At 37.0% G+C, this 14,432-nt stretch overlaps 1 protein-coding gene across 2 annotated transcripts in view; it reads left to right on the plus strand.

Moving 5' to 3' along the window:
- The window catches only part of LYST (lysosomal trafficking regulator), a 170,490-nt gene that overhangs the window by 70,360 nt on the left and 85,698 nt on the right, over positions 1–14,432 (plus strand). For both annotated transcript variants that reach the window (XM_039247155.1, XM_039247156.1), the window contains exons 15-20: positions 1,428–1,588; positions 3,279–3,469; positions 6,217–6,462; positions 8,831–9,004; positions 9,949–10,098; positions 12,452–12,589. In XM_039247155.1, coding sequence (XP_039103086.1) covers positions 1,428–1,588; positions 3,279–3,469; positions 6,217–6,462; positions 8,831–9,004; positions 9,949–10,098; positions 12,452–12,589 — 1,060 coding nt within the window. The remainder of the gene's footprint in view (positions 1–1,427; positions 1,589–3,278; positions 3,470–6,216; positions 6,463–8,830; positions 9,005–9,948; positions 10,099–12,451; positions 12,590–14,432) is intronic.

The following is a 14,432-nucleotide window of genomic DNA, read 5'->3' on the forward strand; positions in this document are numbered from 1 at the left end:
TCCTAAACTAATTATTAGACATGCTCAGAATGAGGGTTTAGATGTTCATCGTAGACAGTTGGTGAGCCTAGTCAGTTCATGTATTTCTACATTACCTTGAAGGAATTTTTTTGCCATTTGGTACAAAGTAATGATTTCATCTGTTAAGAGAGCAATGAGTAAGTGACCAAGGACAAATATATTATTCTTTTGATTTGGCACTACCTTTATTACTGTTTGAATTAATAGAATAATTTCTATAAATAATGTATTTCAGGAGAACATTTTTAATAGCACACAATAATACTGAAAACATATTATTAATAGTTTATATTGTTATTTAATGAACAGCACACAAATATGGTAGGAATATATGGCACATAGATACTTAATATTTGTTGAATTCATCTTGCAAAGTGTTATCCTTAAAAACTGTATTAAGTCATACTGCCGATAGGTGGCAGTAGTGTTTCATTCACAGCCTGTATTTGGTTCAAGAAAGATGATCTCACTGTATTGTTGTATGTCCGTTATACTTCAATTTAGAAAAAAGTCTCACATCTTTATCAGAAAATATTTCTATTAAAATAATTAAATTTGTATGTTAAATATGAAACAGAAAGCCTTAGGGAAAAGTTTTTAAATTTAGATAAATTGACATACCTAAATAGAATTTCTCATTAAGAGCTAACTACATTTGCATATTCTAAGTTTTTATCTTATTCACAAATTTTGCCTTTATAAGTTACCTTCATTACCTTGATATGGAGCTTAGAACATTTTCCAGAAAGGGGTAGAACTTGGTACTCTGGACTTCCAACTAGATGATGTTGTGTTTGTCTCACCTTGTCGTGTGTGTCTCACCTTGAGAAAGCGTTAGTTTACTTTTTCCTACTCTGTCTTTTGTAAGGATTCCTGTAAATACAACACATTAATCAAAACTCTATGACTGAGCTTTGAAAAAAATAGAAAACGCAGAAAAGCATTGGCATTTCAGTGGCTATTCAGAACTGAATCTTGAGAAGTGATACTCTTCTTCTGAATAGTCTTTGAAGGTTTCATAGAAGATGATATTTTAGGAATGGTTTACCAAGATAGGAGACTTTTTGGTAGAATTAGTGGGAGGTGGTTGGTTGTATTTGTAAACCAGGAAGGTGCAAGTGCAGAGGTCACACGGCAAAGGAAACTTACATCGGGTGTTGGGTCCCACTTCCCATGGCCTGCTGCGGGACCGTCGGGCATCTCTGGTCTGCTCCCCTTTTCTAGGATTGGTGTACTGCCAGCAGCAGGGACCAGGAGATAGTGGAATCCATTCTCTTTCTCCCCATCACCAACTGTTTGATACTGAACCAAGAAAATTGTTTAAGAATTTCCCATTATTATACATTTATACTTTTAAAATACTCAAGTCCTCACTGAAGTAACTGATTTAACTGTTTTTAATGCAGGAAACCTGATGTTACTTTGGACTTCATGCTTCCGAGAAGAACAAGCTTGTCATCTGATAGCAATAAAACATTTTGCATGATTGGCCACTGTTCGTCATCCCAAGAAGATGTTTTGCAATTGGCTGGGAAATGGGACCTGGGAAATTTACTCCTCTTCAACGGTATACTTTTCTCCGTCAAAGCATTTCCAATTTTTTCTTTCAGTTAACAAGTTAATTATCCTGGATAAGATTTTTTTTTTTTTAATTTTAAATAATGTGGTGATAATTTTATTTTGAACAAATACCATTTTGACAGGTTACTTTTAACCTCATTTACAATTCGATTTTGTTTTGTTTTGTTTTTACAAATAGTTTATTGTCACGTTGGTTTCCATATAACACCCAGTGCTCATCCCCACAAGTGCCCTCCTCCATGCCCATCTCCCCCCTCCCCCCCCATGCCCATCAGTCCTCAGCTTGTTCTCAGTATTCGAGTCTTTCATGGTTTGCCTCCCTCCCTCTCCCCCACTATTTCTCCCCTTCTCCCCCTTGGTCCTCTGTTAAGTTCCTCCTAATCTTCCTATACGTGCAATCATATGGTATTTGTCTTTCTCTGCCTGACTTATTTCACTCAGCATAACACCCTCAAGGTCCATCCATGTTGCTACACATGGCCAGATTTCATTTTTTCTCATTGCCAGGTAGTATTCCATCGTATAGATAAACCACATCTTCTTGATCCATTCATCTGTTGATGGACACTTAGGTTCCTTCCATGTTTTGGCTATTGTTGAGAGTGCTGCTATGAACATTGGGGTACATGTGCTCCTATGCATCAGCACTCCTGTATCCCTTGGGTAAATTCCTAGCAGTGCTGTTGCTGGGTCATAGTATCCTGGATAAGATATTAATGTTTGTTTATTTTTGAGAGACAGAGACAGAGCATGAGGGGGTGAGGGGCAGAGAGAGGGAGACACAGAATCCGAGGCAGGCTCCAGGCTCTGAGTTATCAGCACCAAGCCCGACGTGGGGCTTGAACCCATGAACCAATGCATCATGACCTGAGCTGAGGGCAGATGCCTAACCAACTGAGCCACCCAGGCATCCCAATTTTAGTATAGTCTATAAGAGTATCAAATTCTAGAGAAAAAGAAATACATGATTTAAAAAATATGTCACTAAAAATGTTTTTGAAAAATTAGATAAAAATTATATATCACTAAGCCTGGCACATAATAGCATTCAAGCAGGGTTTATTGAATAGATAGATGGATGGAAGGACTAGAGATATCAATTCACATTTATTTTAAAAAGGAATTTACTGAAGTATGGTTTCCATTTATTTAAAAAAGGCAAAACAAAACCAAAATAACTGTTTTCTTTTTTTTTAATTTTTTTTGTTTTATTTATTTTTGAGATAGAGACAGAGCATGAGTGGGGGAAGGGCAGAGAGAAAGGGAGACAGAGAATCTGAAACGGGCTTCAAGCTCTTAGCTGTCAGCACAGAACCCGATGCGTGGCTCAAACCCACGAACTGTGAGATTGTGACCTGAGCCAAAGTCAGACACTTAACCGACTGAGCCACCCGGGCGCCTCCAAAATAACTGTTTTCTATCTTAAGGAACAAATAGAAATTTTATTGTTTTATTTTATCACAAGCTTCGCAGTTAACGTTATGTATATTAATTCATTTCCTGTCCATGCTTGGCACAGGTTATTTGCTCATGACACCAGCTTGGAATGTGAGGCTATATCAATTTTATACAGATAAAAGAATTTGGAAAAAATAATTAACTCTTGATTTCTTGCTTTTTATGAAAAGTTCTGGTTGGAGTGTGGTAAATAAATAACTTTATTTTCTGTTGTTCAGGAGCTAAGATCAATTCACAAGAGGCCTTTTATCTGTATGCTTGTGGACCCAACCATACATCCATAATGCCATGTAAATATGGCAAGCCTGCAAATGACTTCTCTAAATATATTAATAAGGACATTTTGCGATGTGAACAAATCAGAGAACTTTTTATGACCAAAAAAGAAGTGGACATTGGTCTCTTAATTGTAAGTTTTCATTTTATAAGTTTAAACTTGTTAGTAACTGATAATTTCATGTTTATAAAATATGTAATTAGCTATGAATTAAATTTCTGAAGTTTCTCTTTTTTCTTTAAGACTCAACATTTTCTTTCCTTAAGAACATGTTCTTTCTTAAAAGTACTCAGAATTTGTTTTCGGGTTTCAAATGGTTATCCCTTTTTCCTATTTCTAAGTGAAGTGTTCATTTAGTTTATATGTACTAATCATTCAAGAAAAATGTTTATATTGTGTAGCAACATGGATGGACCTTGAGGGTGTTATGCTGAGCGAAATAAGTCAGGCAGAGAAGGACAAATAACATATGTTTGCAAGTATAGGAGGATTAGGAGGAACTTGACGGAGGAACAAGGGGGAGAAGAAGGGTGGAAATGGTGGGGGAAAAGGAGAGAGGCAAACCATGAGAGACTCTTGAATGCTGACAAAAACTGAGGACTGATGGATGTGGGGGGAGGGGGGATGGGCATGGAAGAGGGCACTTTGGGGATGAGCACTGAGTGTTATGTGGAAACTAATTTGACAATAAACTATTTGTAAAAAAAAAAAAAAGAAATTTAATAAAAAAAAAGAAAAATGTTTATGATATAGTGAAAATATATGTTAGCCTAAAAAATATTACTCATTACATTTCATTTCAACACTTGTAAATAAATGGTAATTTTTATTTATAGTATTAGTTTTATTTATATATATACAAATTTTAAAATATTTATTTTTTAATATCAGTAACAACCAGGAACTTTGCTTTCAAAATATTGTAAACTCTGCTTATATGAGACTCTCAGGTTGTTTTTTAATACATTATTGTAATTTTTGTTCAAGTATATAGTTTAGGAGTTTGTGGTAGATATTTTTCGTTATAGCAACTCAAAAGCTGAGTCTTCATAGTCTTAGAAGATCTACTAAAAGCTGGTAGATCTGGCCATCATGCTGGGTTCCTTCTCTTGCTTCTTATGAGAGATACAGTCATAGGTCAGAGATAGTTTTTACTTGAAGGAGACTACTAGTTTGGAATATATTTTGTTTTTGTTGCTAATGAGATGTATATTTCACAATCAAAATAAATTATATTTTGAAGCTGTAACATTTGACTAAAGGAAAGGAGAAGTTCTAGTATAGATATTTTGTAAAGTACATGTTAAGTCTTAAGTGGTGTTAAATATACATCTGTGGTAAAGTAGATAGAGAGTAGATACCTATGGAATTTGACTTATGATCTGATACTGTGCATAGAACAGTTTTCTCCCTAAGGATTATCTAAAAATGGGGGTTGGGAGCATTTGGGCTGTCCACTATGATTGAGTGGTGACCAGGGATGCTAAATATTCTACAGTGCAGGGGTAGTATTATAGACAAAGAATTATCCCACCCCACATGTGTCACCATGAAGAAAACATGCTGTAGGGAAATGTTTCTCAAACCTAAGTGTGCATCAGAGTCGCCCAGAGGATTTGTTAAAACATAAGTTGCTGCGCCAGAGTTTTGGATTCAGAGGTCTGAAGTGTGGCCCAAGGCGTTTGCATTTTTAACAAATCCCAGACTCTGCTGCTGCTCTCTGCGGCTGGTTCAGGACCACACACTGAGAATCTATGCTCTAGGGAGACCAAGGAGTTTTCACAACTAGTGTTTGTTCAAATAATAATTTTAACTCTCTAGTTTTTGGTTAATCCATTTGTTTTCACACACACACACACACACACACACACACATTTCCTTAATCCTTTTATTTTGCTTGAAAGGAACATACAGAAGTCATAAAATTTGACATAAATTATCACAAATGAAAATTCTAAGGATTTGATGTGATAACTCTTTTTAGAAAGCAAATGTGTAAGCCTGATTTAGTAATTGGGGGATTATGAGGTTGTGAGTGAAGTCTGGCAAGGCGTGGTGCCACTGCGTCTTGTTGCACATAGGTGAGCATTTTGTCAGCTTCCTGTCAGAAACTAAGGCAGGCTTAGGGTTTTGTTTTGCCCGGCACAATCATTTACAGTAGACTGTGTCATCACTTTAGTCGGTATGCTGGGTGATGTCTGGATGAAACTATTTTAATGGCCATGGTTGAAAATGATCACAGTCTAAGGCCCCCATAGCTTCTGTGAGAAAACACTGAGCCAGGGCACATGATTTCAGTAAGCCCAAGTGCCCCATGGGAGTCAGAGCCTGACCAAAACTACCCTCTGTGTGGGAGAAATATTGAAAATTCTATTCAGTTGTAGTCGGAATGCTGATAGTCTGGAATTTTATTCTAGTTGAAAGATCAGACAGAGTCACTTACAAATGGGTAGCCAGCCTGTGAACACATTCAAAGCGAAAATTTTGAATACATTGACCCAGAGTTCCCATCTTATAAGGTTGTCAAGATTGGTTAATATTTGTAAGTGCAAAGAACAGTGCCTGGTATGTAATGAGGGTGGTGTATAAGACTCAGCTGTTCTTAGTAGTAATAGTGTAATTTCATGTTTATTCTAAAATGGTTACAGCTGGACTCTTTCTCAGCCTTGACAAGGTTTGTATAAGTGATCACTGCTGTTGAAACTGATCTTCTCCTTGGTGAGAAGCCATTTGACTCCCACATTCATCTTTGTTTCATGTAGCTTCTGTCAAAGAGAACAATTTGTTGGGTACCTTTTCACTTTGAAATATTTGTTTGCTGTTGATAACTTACTTTTGTCATTTTGTTTAGTTGCTGAAGGAAAATATTTGTGTTTCAGGAAAGTCTTTCAGTTGTTTATACAACTCAATGTCCTGCTCAGTATACCATCTATGAGCCAGTTATTAGACTTAAAGGTCAGATGAAAACCCAACTGTCTCAAAGGCCCTTCAGCTCAAAAGAAGTTCAGAGCATCTTGTTAGAACCTCATTATCTAAAGAATCTCCGGCCTACTGAATGTAAAACTATTCAAGGCGTCCTGCATGAGATCGGTGGAACTGGTATATTTGTTTTTCTCTTTGCTAGGGTAAGAATGAATCACTGATTACAGTTTTATCTGAAGACAAACTACTTCTTTAATATTGTTAAATTTCAGTGTTGTTTTTTTATTACAAAAGCAGTTATACATCAACTATATTAAACTTTTAAGATAAAGAAATCACATGTTGTTTAGGATGTCATCGAGGTTTCTGCCACACATGGTGAAAATTTCTTTCAACTTATGGAAATTTTAGAAGTTTTCTATTATCCAGAAATGTCATTAACACAACTAAATGTGAAATATCCAAGACTTAATGGGGCGTTGGCTGGCTCAGTTGGTAGAGCATGTGACTCTTGATCTCAGTCAGGGCCATGAGTTCAAGCCCCACATCGGGCGCAGAGATTACATTAATAGAATAAGTAAATAAGTAACTAAATAAACAAGATTTAAGTTGTCAGTGAGAGAAGAAATGCATGTTATAGTAACAAAAAGAAGGAAGATGTTCTTTGGACAAGATTGGGTGAGTTCAAGGTGGCATGGGCGTAGACAAGGAATGTATTCTTTAACATAAGGTTGTGAAGCCTGGTTTTTCCCAAGCTTCCAGACACATGGAAAAAGGAAAAGCAAAAACAAGAGTCAGCAAGTAAGTCTCCAAAAAATAATTTGAGTTTGTTTAGTTTTCTTAAAGAGAAGGAGAAGAGGAAAAACGTTTGACTCGTGTCATGAGTACTATATTAGAATAAATTGTTTAAGTATCTGTTCTACTTAGTCGTCTTCGGGTGGGAACGATATGGTTCCTGACATAGAGGAGAGAGTCAATAAGCATATAGTAACTGTTTACAGGGATTGCTGAAATCCAAAATAGGGAGTACAAATGGTACTAAGCATCCCCTTCCTCATGACCCATATCCTTGTTTAAATCAAGCAGCTTTTGATCTTTCATCCTCAGAATTCTATTCCTAAGTGTAACTTCTGCAACATTTGCAAATTTCCAGTCTCCCTAACTGGCTTCCTTTCTTCAGTGGGACCACATTTGATTAATTTTGCAGTAACGGGCATATGAGTGTGTGTTAATTGTCATTTCCATTCTTATAAATATTTTGTCAGCATTGACTCACCATAGTCTAACCTGTGTTTTTCTTCATCCTTTTTCAAACTTTTTTTGGTATCCAATATCTAGTTGAATAGATTTGCCCTTAGTGTTTTAAAATTAAAATCTCTTTAACTCCTCATCAACATTCTGTGATCAGCTTCTTTGGCTTACAGTTTCACAATGCATATCCTTGCTCTTTGCTCTTTCATCAAGTTATTGAACATAATTTTGTTATGATTACTGTCACACAATGACTAGATCCTAGAGAAAATGGTTAATCTTTTATTTTACACACATTCAGGAGAATCTTGCCAATAAGACTTCTAAAGTATGTTGTCACACTTAAAACTCAGAAACTTTCTTTAGTATTTTTCCTCCTCTGATACAAAAATAAAATTCAGTCTCCTTAAAAACCTTACATGCATTGGGGGGCCTGGGTGGCTCAGTCAGTTAAGTGTCTGACTTCAGCTCAGGTCACGATCTCAGTTTGTGAGTTCTAGGATCTTTGCTGTCGGCACAGAGCTTGCTTGGGCTCCTCTGCCCCCCTCTCTTGCTGCCCCACCCTCCCTCTCCCTCCCTCCCTACCACCCTCCCTCTCTCTTTCTCTCTCAAAAATAAATAAACATTAAAAAAAAAAAAACAAAAAAAAAAACCTTCCATGCATAGCCTGCCTTTTGGACCAAATCTCTGCCATCCAGCCAAACAGGCAAACTGTAGCCTCCTAGCTGTACCGGGAACTTCCAATTTTAGATTCTTAACTGTCTCCTGTGTCTCACTCCTGGCCACCTGCTATTCCTACTTTCTAGGATCTTACTGTCTTTCCAGAACATCTTGTCTCTATTTGGACTTCCCTGCCCCAAGCAGAGTAGAGTCAGGAATAGTTTCTGTGTCCTTGTGACTCTCATACTATCTCATTCTTCTTTGTCTTTAATCATGATAATGAGGTGTGTCTTATATATAATATTTGTCAGAAATATTTTGGCTTTTGGCTAGATACTAAGTCCTACTCGGGGCAAGTATGCCTTTACTTCTCTGTTATCTCCCACAGCACATAATGCAGAGCCTATTTGTTGACTCACTGAAATGACATTTCAAATCACTAATAAAATGCTACTGACTTATACAGTTGTGTTATTTTAGTTCTTTTATAGTATATTCAGGAGACTAAAATCTTGGGATTTATGTCTTTCTGTTTTGTTTATAGTTCTTAAAGGATGAAAATGTGTGAGCAAAAATAGCTTTCAAATAAAACTGATGGATTGATGTTATATAATAATATATAATAACGTTAAATTTTTCTCTCAATAAAATATTTTTTAGGTTGTGGAACTCAGTAGCTGTGAAGAAACTCAAGCATTAGCATTGAGAGTTATACTCTCATTAATTAAATACAACCAACAGAGAATACATGAATTAGAAAACTGTAATGGACTTTCCATGATTCATCAGGTGTTGATTAAACAAAAATGCATTGTTGGCTTTCACGTTTTGAAGGTATGTCCTCATAAAAATTACTCTCATAGTTTCATATGCAACAATACTTCTCTACATTATATATAGTCTTCCGATAATAGAGTTTTGTGTTTCAGTCATTCCTGAAGAAAATGAAGGAAACTCAACAGTGTGTATTTAATCAAACTAAGATGACCTTCTGGTTTTCTTCGTCATTGATATCATTACATTTTTGTCTTCTTTAGAGCATTTTAGAAGAGTGAGAGAGAAAAAAATTCACTCCTAGAGTTTTAGACCTGGATGAACTGGTGCTGTCCCTTAGGGTGGCCCCTGATTCTGTAGAATGATGAAATTAAGGCCCACAGAGACAGACACTGTTGTTTGCTTCAGCTCCCAGTTGTGAAAGAGAACCCAGTTCTCTGGACAGCTGGTACTGTGCCGTTTCCAGTAGGCAGTGCTGCTAGAGAGTGTATTTTCTAAGGTTATATTAGGTTTTATTTTGATCCAGCTATTATCAGATATTTAAATACCTTTCTAGCTAAAAGCATTTGGTAACATTGTGGAAATATTTGTCTGAGGTACTAGTACTAAGGCCGAAGACTCTGGTTTTACCTGTGCCCTGGAGATCCGTACCTTTATGACATGAGTCCTTAGTACTTTTTGGAAAAGTTTTTAAATTAAAGACTAATAGATTGATTGAATTTAAAAATTAAAAATAGAAAAATAAATGAGTAAAATATAATATTTATTCTACCCATGTTTGAAACTGAATAAGTATTTACAAATATTTCAAAGTTTGTGTTTTTCTAATCATTTTAATTGTTTTGCAGAACAAATTAAAGACACTCTGTGAAAGGTTGAATTATTCACTAATCTTCCTTTGAATTTAATGTTATTACCACTAGGATTGGAAGCTGAATGTTTTGGTTGAATTTTGGGGTAAATCAGTTATTAATGCCTCTTGTATTAATGCTGATCTTCCATAGACCCTTCTTGAAGGTTGCTGTGGTGAAGATATTATTCACGTCAATGAGAATGGAGAGTTTAAGTTGGATGTAGAGTCTAATGCTATAATCCAAGATGTTAAACTTCTAGAGGAGCTGCTGCTTGACTGGAAGATATGGAATAAAGCCAAGGCATGTGCTTTTATTTTTAATGGTAAAAAACATATGGCATAAATTTACCCTCTTAATAATTTTTAAGCATACAATACAGTATTAACTGTATACACTCTGTTGTACAGCAGATATCTAAGACATTTTCATCTTGCTTTACTGACACTTCCCGTCACACAACTCCCCCTATTTCTCCTGCCCTCTGCCCCCATCCCTGACAACCACCATACTACTTCCTGTTTCTAAGAGGTGCATTACTTTAGATATGTCGTAAAAGTGGAATCATTCAGTATTTGTCTTTTTGTGATTGGCTTATTTCATTTAGCATATGTCTTTAAGGTCCATCTGTGTTGTAGCATATGACAAGATTCCTGCCTTTTGTAAGACTCAGTAATATCCCATTGTATGTATATACCACATTTCCCTTATGCATTCTTCTATTAATAGACATTTAGGTTGCTTCCATATATTGGATTTTGTGAATAATGTTGCTGTGGACTTGGATGTGTGAATGTTTCTTTAAGATCCTGTTTTCAATTCTTTTGGATATATACCCAGAAGTAGGATTGCTGAATTATATTGTAATGCTATTTTTAATTTTGTTTAAAGGGAGAGAGAGAACCCCAAGCAGCCTTTGCGCTACAGCACAGAGCCTGTTGCAGGGCTCGGTCCTACAAACTGAGATCATGACCTGAACCAAGATCAAGAGTCCCATGCTTAACCAACTCATCCACCCACATGCCCCTCTATTTTTAATTTTTTAGGAGTGTACTGCACTGTTTTCCATAAGAAGTGCACCACTTTACAATCCCATCACCAAGGTACAAGGATTGCAATTTCTCCACATCTTTGCCAACAATTGTTATCTTCCTTTTTTTCATAGTGCCCATCCTATTGAGTACAAGGTGATTTTTTTTTTCTTGTGGTTTTGATTTGCATTTCTCTGATATTGAGTGATGATGAGCATCTTTTCTTATACGTGTTAGCCATTTGTATATTTTCTTTGGAGAAATGTCTTTTCAAGTTCTTTGCCCATTTTTCAAATAGATTATTTGATTTTTTGATATTGAGGTGTAAGAGTTCTGTACATACTCTATATATGAATCCTTCGTCTGATATATGGTTTGCAAATATTTTCTCTCATTCTTTAAGGTTTTTTTCCACTCTCTTGATTGTTTCCTTTGTGCACAGAGAGATGTGTACTTTTTTAAAAATGTATTTTTTTTTAATTTGTTTTGAGAGAGCATGCATGCATAAGCAGGAGGGGGTAGAGAGAGAGAAGGAGAGAGAATACCAAGCAGGCTCTGCGCTGTCAGCACAAAGCCTGACACAGAGCTCAATCCCATGACTCTGGGATCATGACCTCAGCTGAAATCAAGAGTCAGATGCGTAGCCAACTGAGCCACCCAGCCACTCTTGGTTTTGGCTCAGGTCATGATCCCAGGGTCATGGGCTCGAGCCCCACATTGGGTTCCACTCTGAGTGTGGAACCTGCTTGGGATTCTTTCTCTCTCTCCCTCTACCCCTCTCCCACTCATGTGTGCACTCTCTCTCTCTCTCAAAAAAAATTGTTGTAATTGTTCTTATTTTTTAAATTAAATATTAATCTGATTATTCTTCTAAAGAACAGAACAACCTTACAACTTCAGTGTAATATTAATTATAAATGGAAGTGTGGAGAGTATTTCCTGTGCAAGTTTTTGAGCAGCCATGGGTAATGCTGTTCTAAAATTATTTAATTAGGGGCGCCTGGGTGGTTCAGTAGGTTAAGTGTTTGACTTCAGCTCAGGTCATGATCTCACGGTTGGTGGTTTTGAGCCCCATGTTGGGCTCTGTGCTGACAGCTCAGAGCCTGGAGCCTCTTTTAGATTCTTTGTCTCCCTCTCTGACCCTCTCCTGCTCAGGCTGTCTCTCTCTCTCTCTCAGAAGTAAATAAAACATAAAATTTTTTTAAAAAAATCATTATTTAAGTAAATGCTGTATCCACAAAGAAGCATTGAAGTTTATGCATTTTCCATGATGCTCTTTGAAAATGAATTATTTGCAGTCATATTCATCATGTGTATTTTTTCCATATCGAACAAATCCCTCAAGATAATTCATCATTTGAAAATACTATATATTACATAATGTCACAGAAAGGTTATGTACTAAAACACTTAATGCAATATTGAATTCATTGGGTTTAGAAATGACCTACTGACAGAAATAATAATAATAATAATCTGGAGTAAATGTTAAGATATGTGTTTTCGGACACATTTAATCTTTGACCCTGAATATATACACGAAGGTATACTCATCTGTCTTCTAAAAAGTGTGTGGCCTGTTTTTCAGTGACCACGTGCTGACTGACGTGTGTTTCTTTTCTCAGCAAGGAGCTTGGGAAGCCCTGCTGGTGGCTCTGGAGGTCCTAATCAGGGCAGACCACCAGCAGCAGGTCTTCAACATAAAGCAGTTACTGAAGGCTCGAGTGGTCCATCACTTTCTACTGACCTGTCAAGTTTTGCAGGTACTTTCCATGTAACTTTACTTCAGGGGAGGTTTTCTGCATATTTGGTGAATTGCTCAGGATTGTGAAGTCAAATTTTTGTGGGACTTTCAGTGGAATTTTTTTCTTTTCTCCACGTTCCCTGATCTCCTGGATCTCTTCTTTCAACAAATGTCACAGGACTTCCTCAATCCCCACCTCCTGCTGCTCCATCTTCTCACTGTGTCACCCCTACCTCAGTTACAGAAGAACAGCGCCTGTATTTCTGCCATGTTTCTTTATGCTGGGACATAATAATAATTTTGTAATCTCTTGAGTATCAACCGTAGCAAAATGTTTGCTTGTTGCGAGCTTTGCACACTGGCAGCATGGTGGCCGATGAGGTCTATCTGAAGCAGAATTGTTGCTAACTGAGACTCACTCCACACTCCTTAAATCACAAGTGTAAGGATGTTCTGTTTGACAAAGTATGAGTTTGCCGAAGATCTCTTGCATGAACTAGAATTCGCTTAGTGAAAATATGTCCAAAATACTATATTAAAAAGTGGCACTAACCTCACCAGTCGTGTCTGTGTGGTGCCCTGGCTTCTAGTTTAACTTTTTTTTGCTCTGCTTTCACAGCTGTCCTTTTATCAGTTTTGTTAATGTATGAGAGTATTTTTCAAGTTCATTTGTTTTTCCAGTGAGGCATCTAGTAGAACTTTATCAGGTCACGTAAGTACAGATGTTCCCTGGGAACAGTAATACTATGTTTTTAATGCCTCTGTTTCGGTGACACCAAGCACTTCCCCTTGTGCTTGGGATACAATCCGGAATCGATGGCAATATCTAAAGAAAGCCTGTGCTCCGGCCACCACTCCAGCCTCACCTCATGCCACGGCAGTCACCCCCTCCCCCCGCCCGGCTTTATTTTCTCTTTCTTAAAACCTTCCTTAAAAGGTTCCTGAACCTTTCTCCCTACTTAGGGCTCATAGTTTTTCTGGTTGAGAAGCTTTTGATCCCATTCTTTCCATCTGGCCACCTCCGGCTTATCCTTCATACCTCCACTTTAAATTTACTTCCGGAGAGAGGACTTCCTTCTCTTCCTGTCTAGTGTAACCCTTCCCCTCCCCCCACTCGCTCTCTCTCCACGCACATGAATTTGTTAGTGTCACGTCCTCACTTATGAAACTGTGGTTCGTTGCCCTCTGTAAACCTGCTGAGGGCAGGGACAATGTTTTTCCTTGATCTCACTGTAACCCTAGTACTTAGCACATGTGGGCACCCAGTAAATACTCGTTGAATGAATGAATTCTAAAAAACAAAAAGATCTTATTGCCTTTCTTGGGCCCTGTGGTAAATTAGACTGTTGTCCTCAGGAATATAATACAGTGATCTCTGAGGCCCCTTGCTTGCTGAATATTTTATGTAACATTTACACAGCAGTTTTTCTGTATATCCGCTTTGGAACTTGCTGACTGATTTTCAAAGAGCGCACAAGACAGTGTGAAGATCTTACTCAGTATTTCCATGTCAGAAAAGTAACACGTGTAAACTTGGAAATTTCTATATATATTCTCATTTTCATATATTAATAAAAATGCTAGAAAAATTTAGGTACCAATTCTGTTTCCTGAAAACTATACTTCTTCACCCTCCTTCATTCAAAGAGCCTATTATCCAATTCATAGTTATAATAAAGAATAGTTTTATGTTAGGTATTGTGGGAGGTATATAAAGGAGTGAACTTAATTGTTGCCTTTAAAATATCTCAGAGTGTTTAAGGAAGATCGATAAACTGGTAGTTTTTGGATGTGGGGCAATTTCATTAGTTCATGAGTACAGTGAAAGAACTTGAACTCAGGTGATGAAAAAAGGAGTGTAA

This window comes from Hyaena hyaena, unplaced genomic scaffold (genome assembly GCF_003009895.1).
Source record: "Hyaena hyaena isolate Hyena2069 unplaced genomic scaffold, ASM300989v1 scaffold_288, whole genome shotgun sequence".
In the NCBI taxonomy this organism is placed as follows: Eukaryota; Metazoa; Chordata; class Mammalia; order Carnivora; family Hyaenidae; genus Hyaena; species Hyaena hyaena.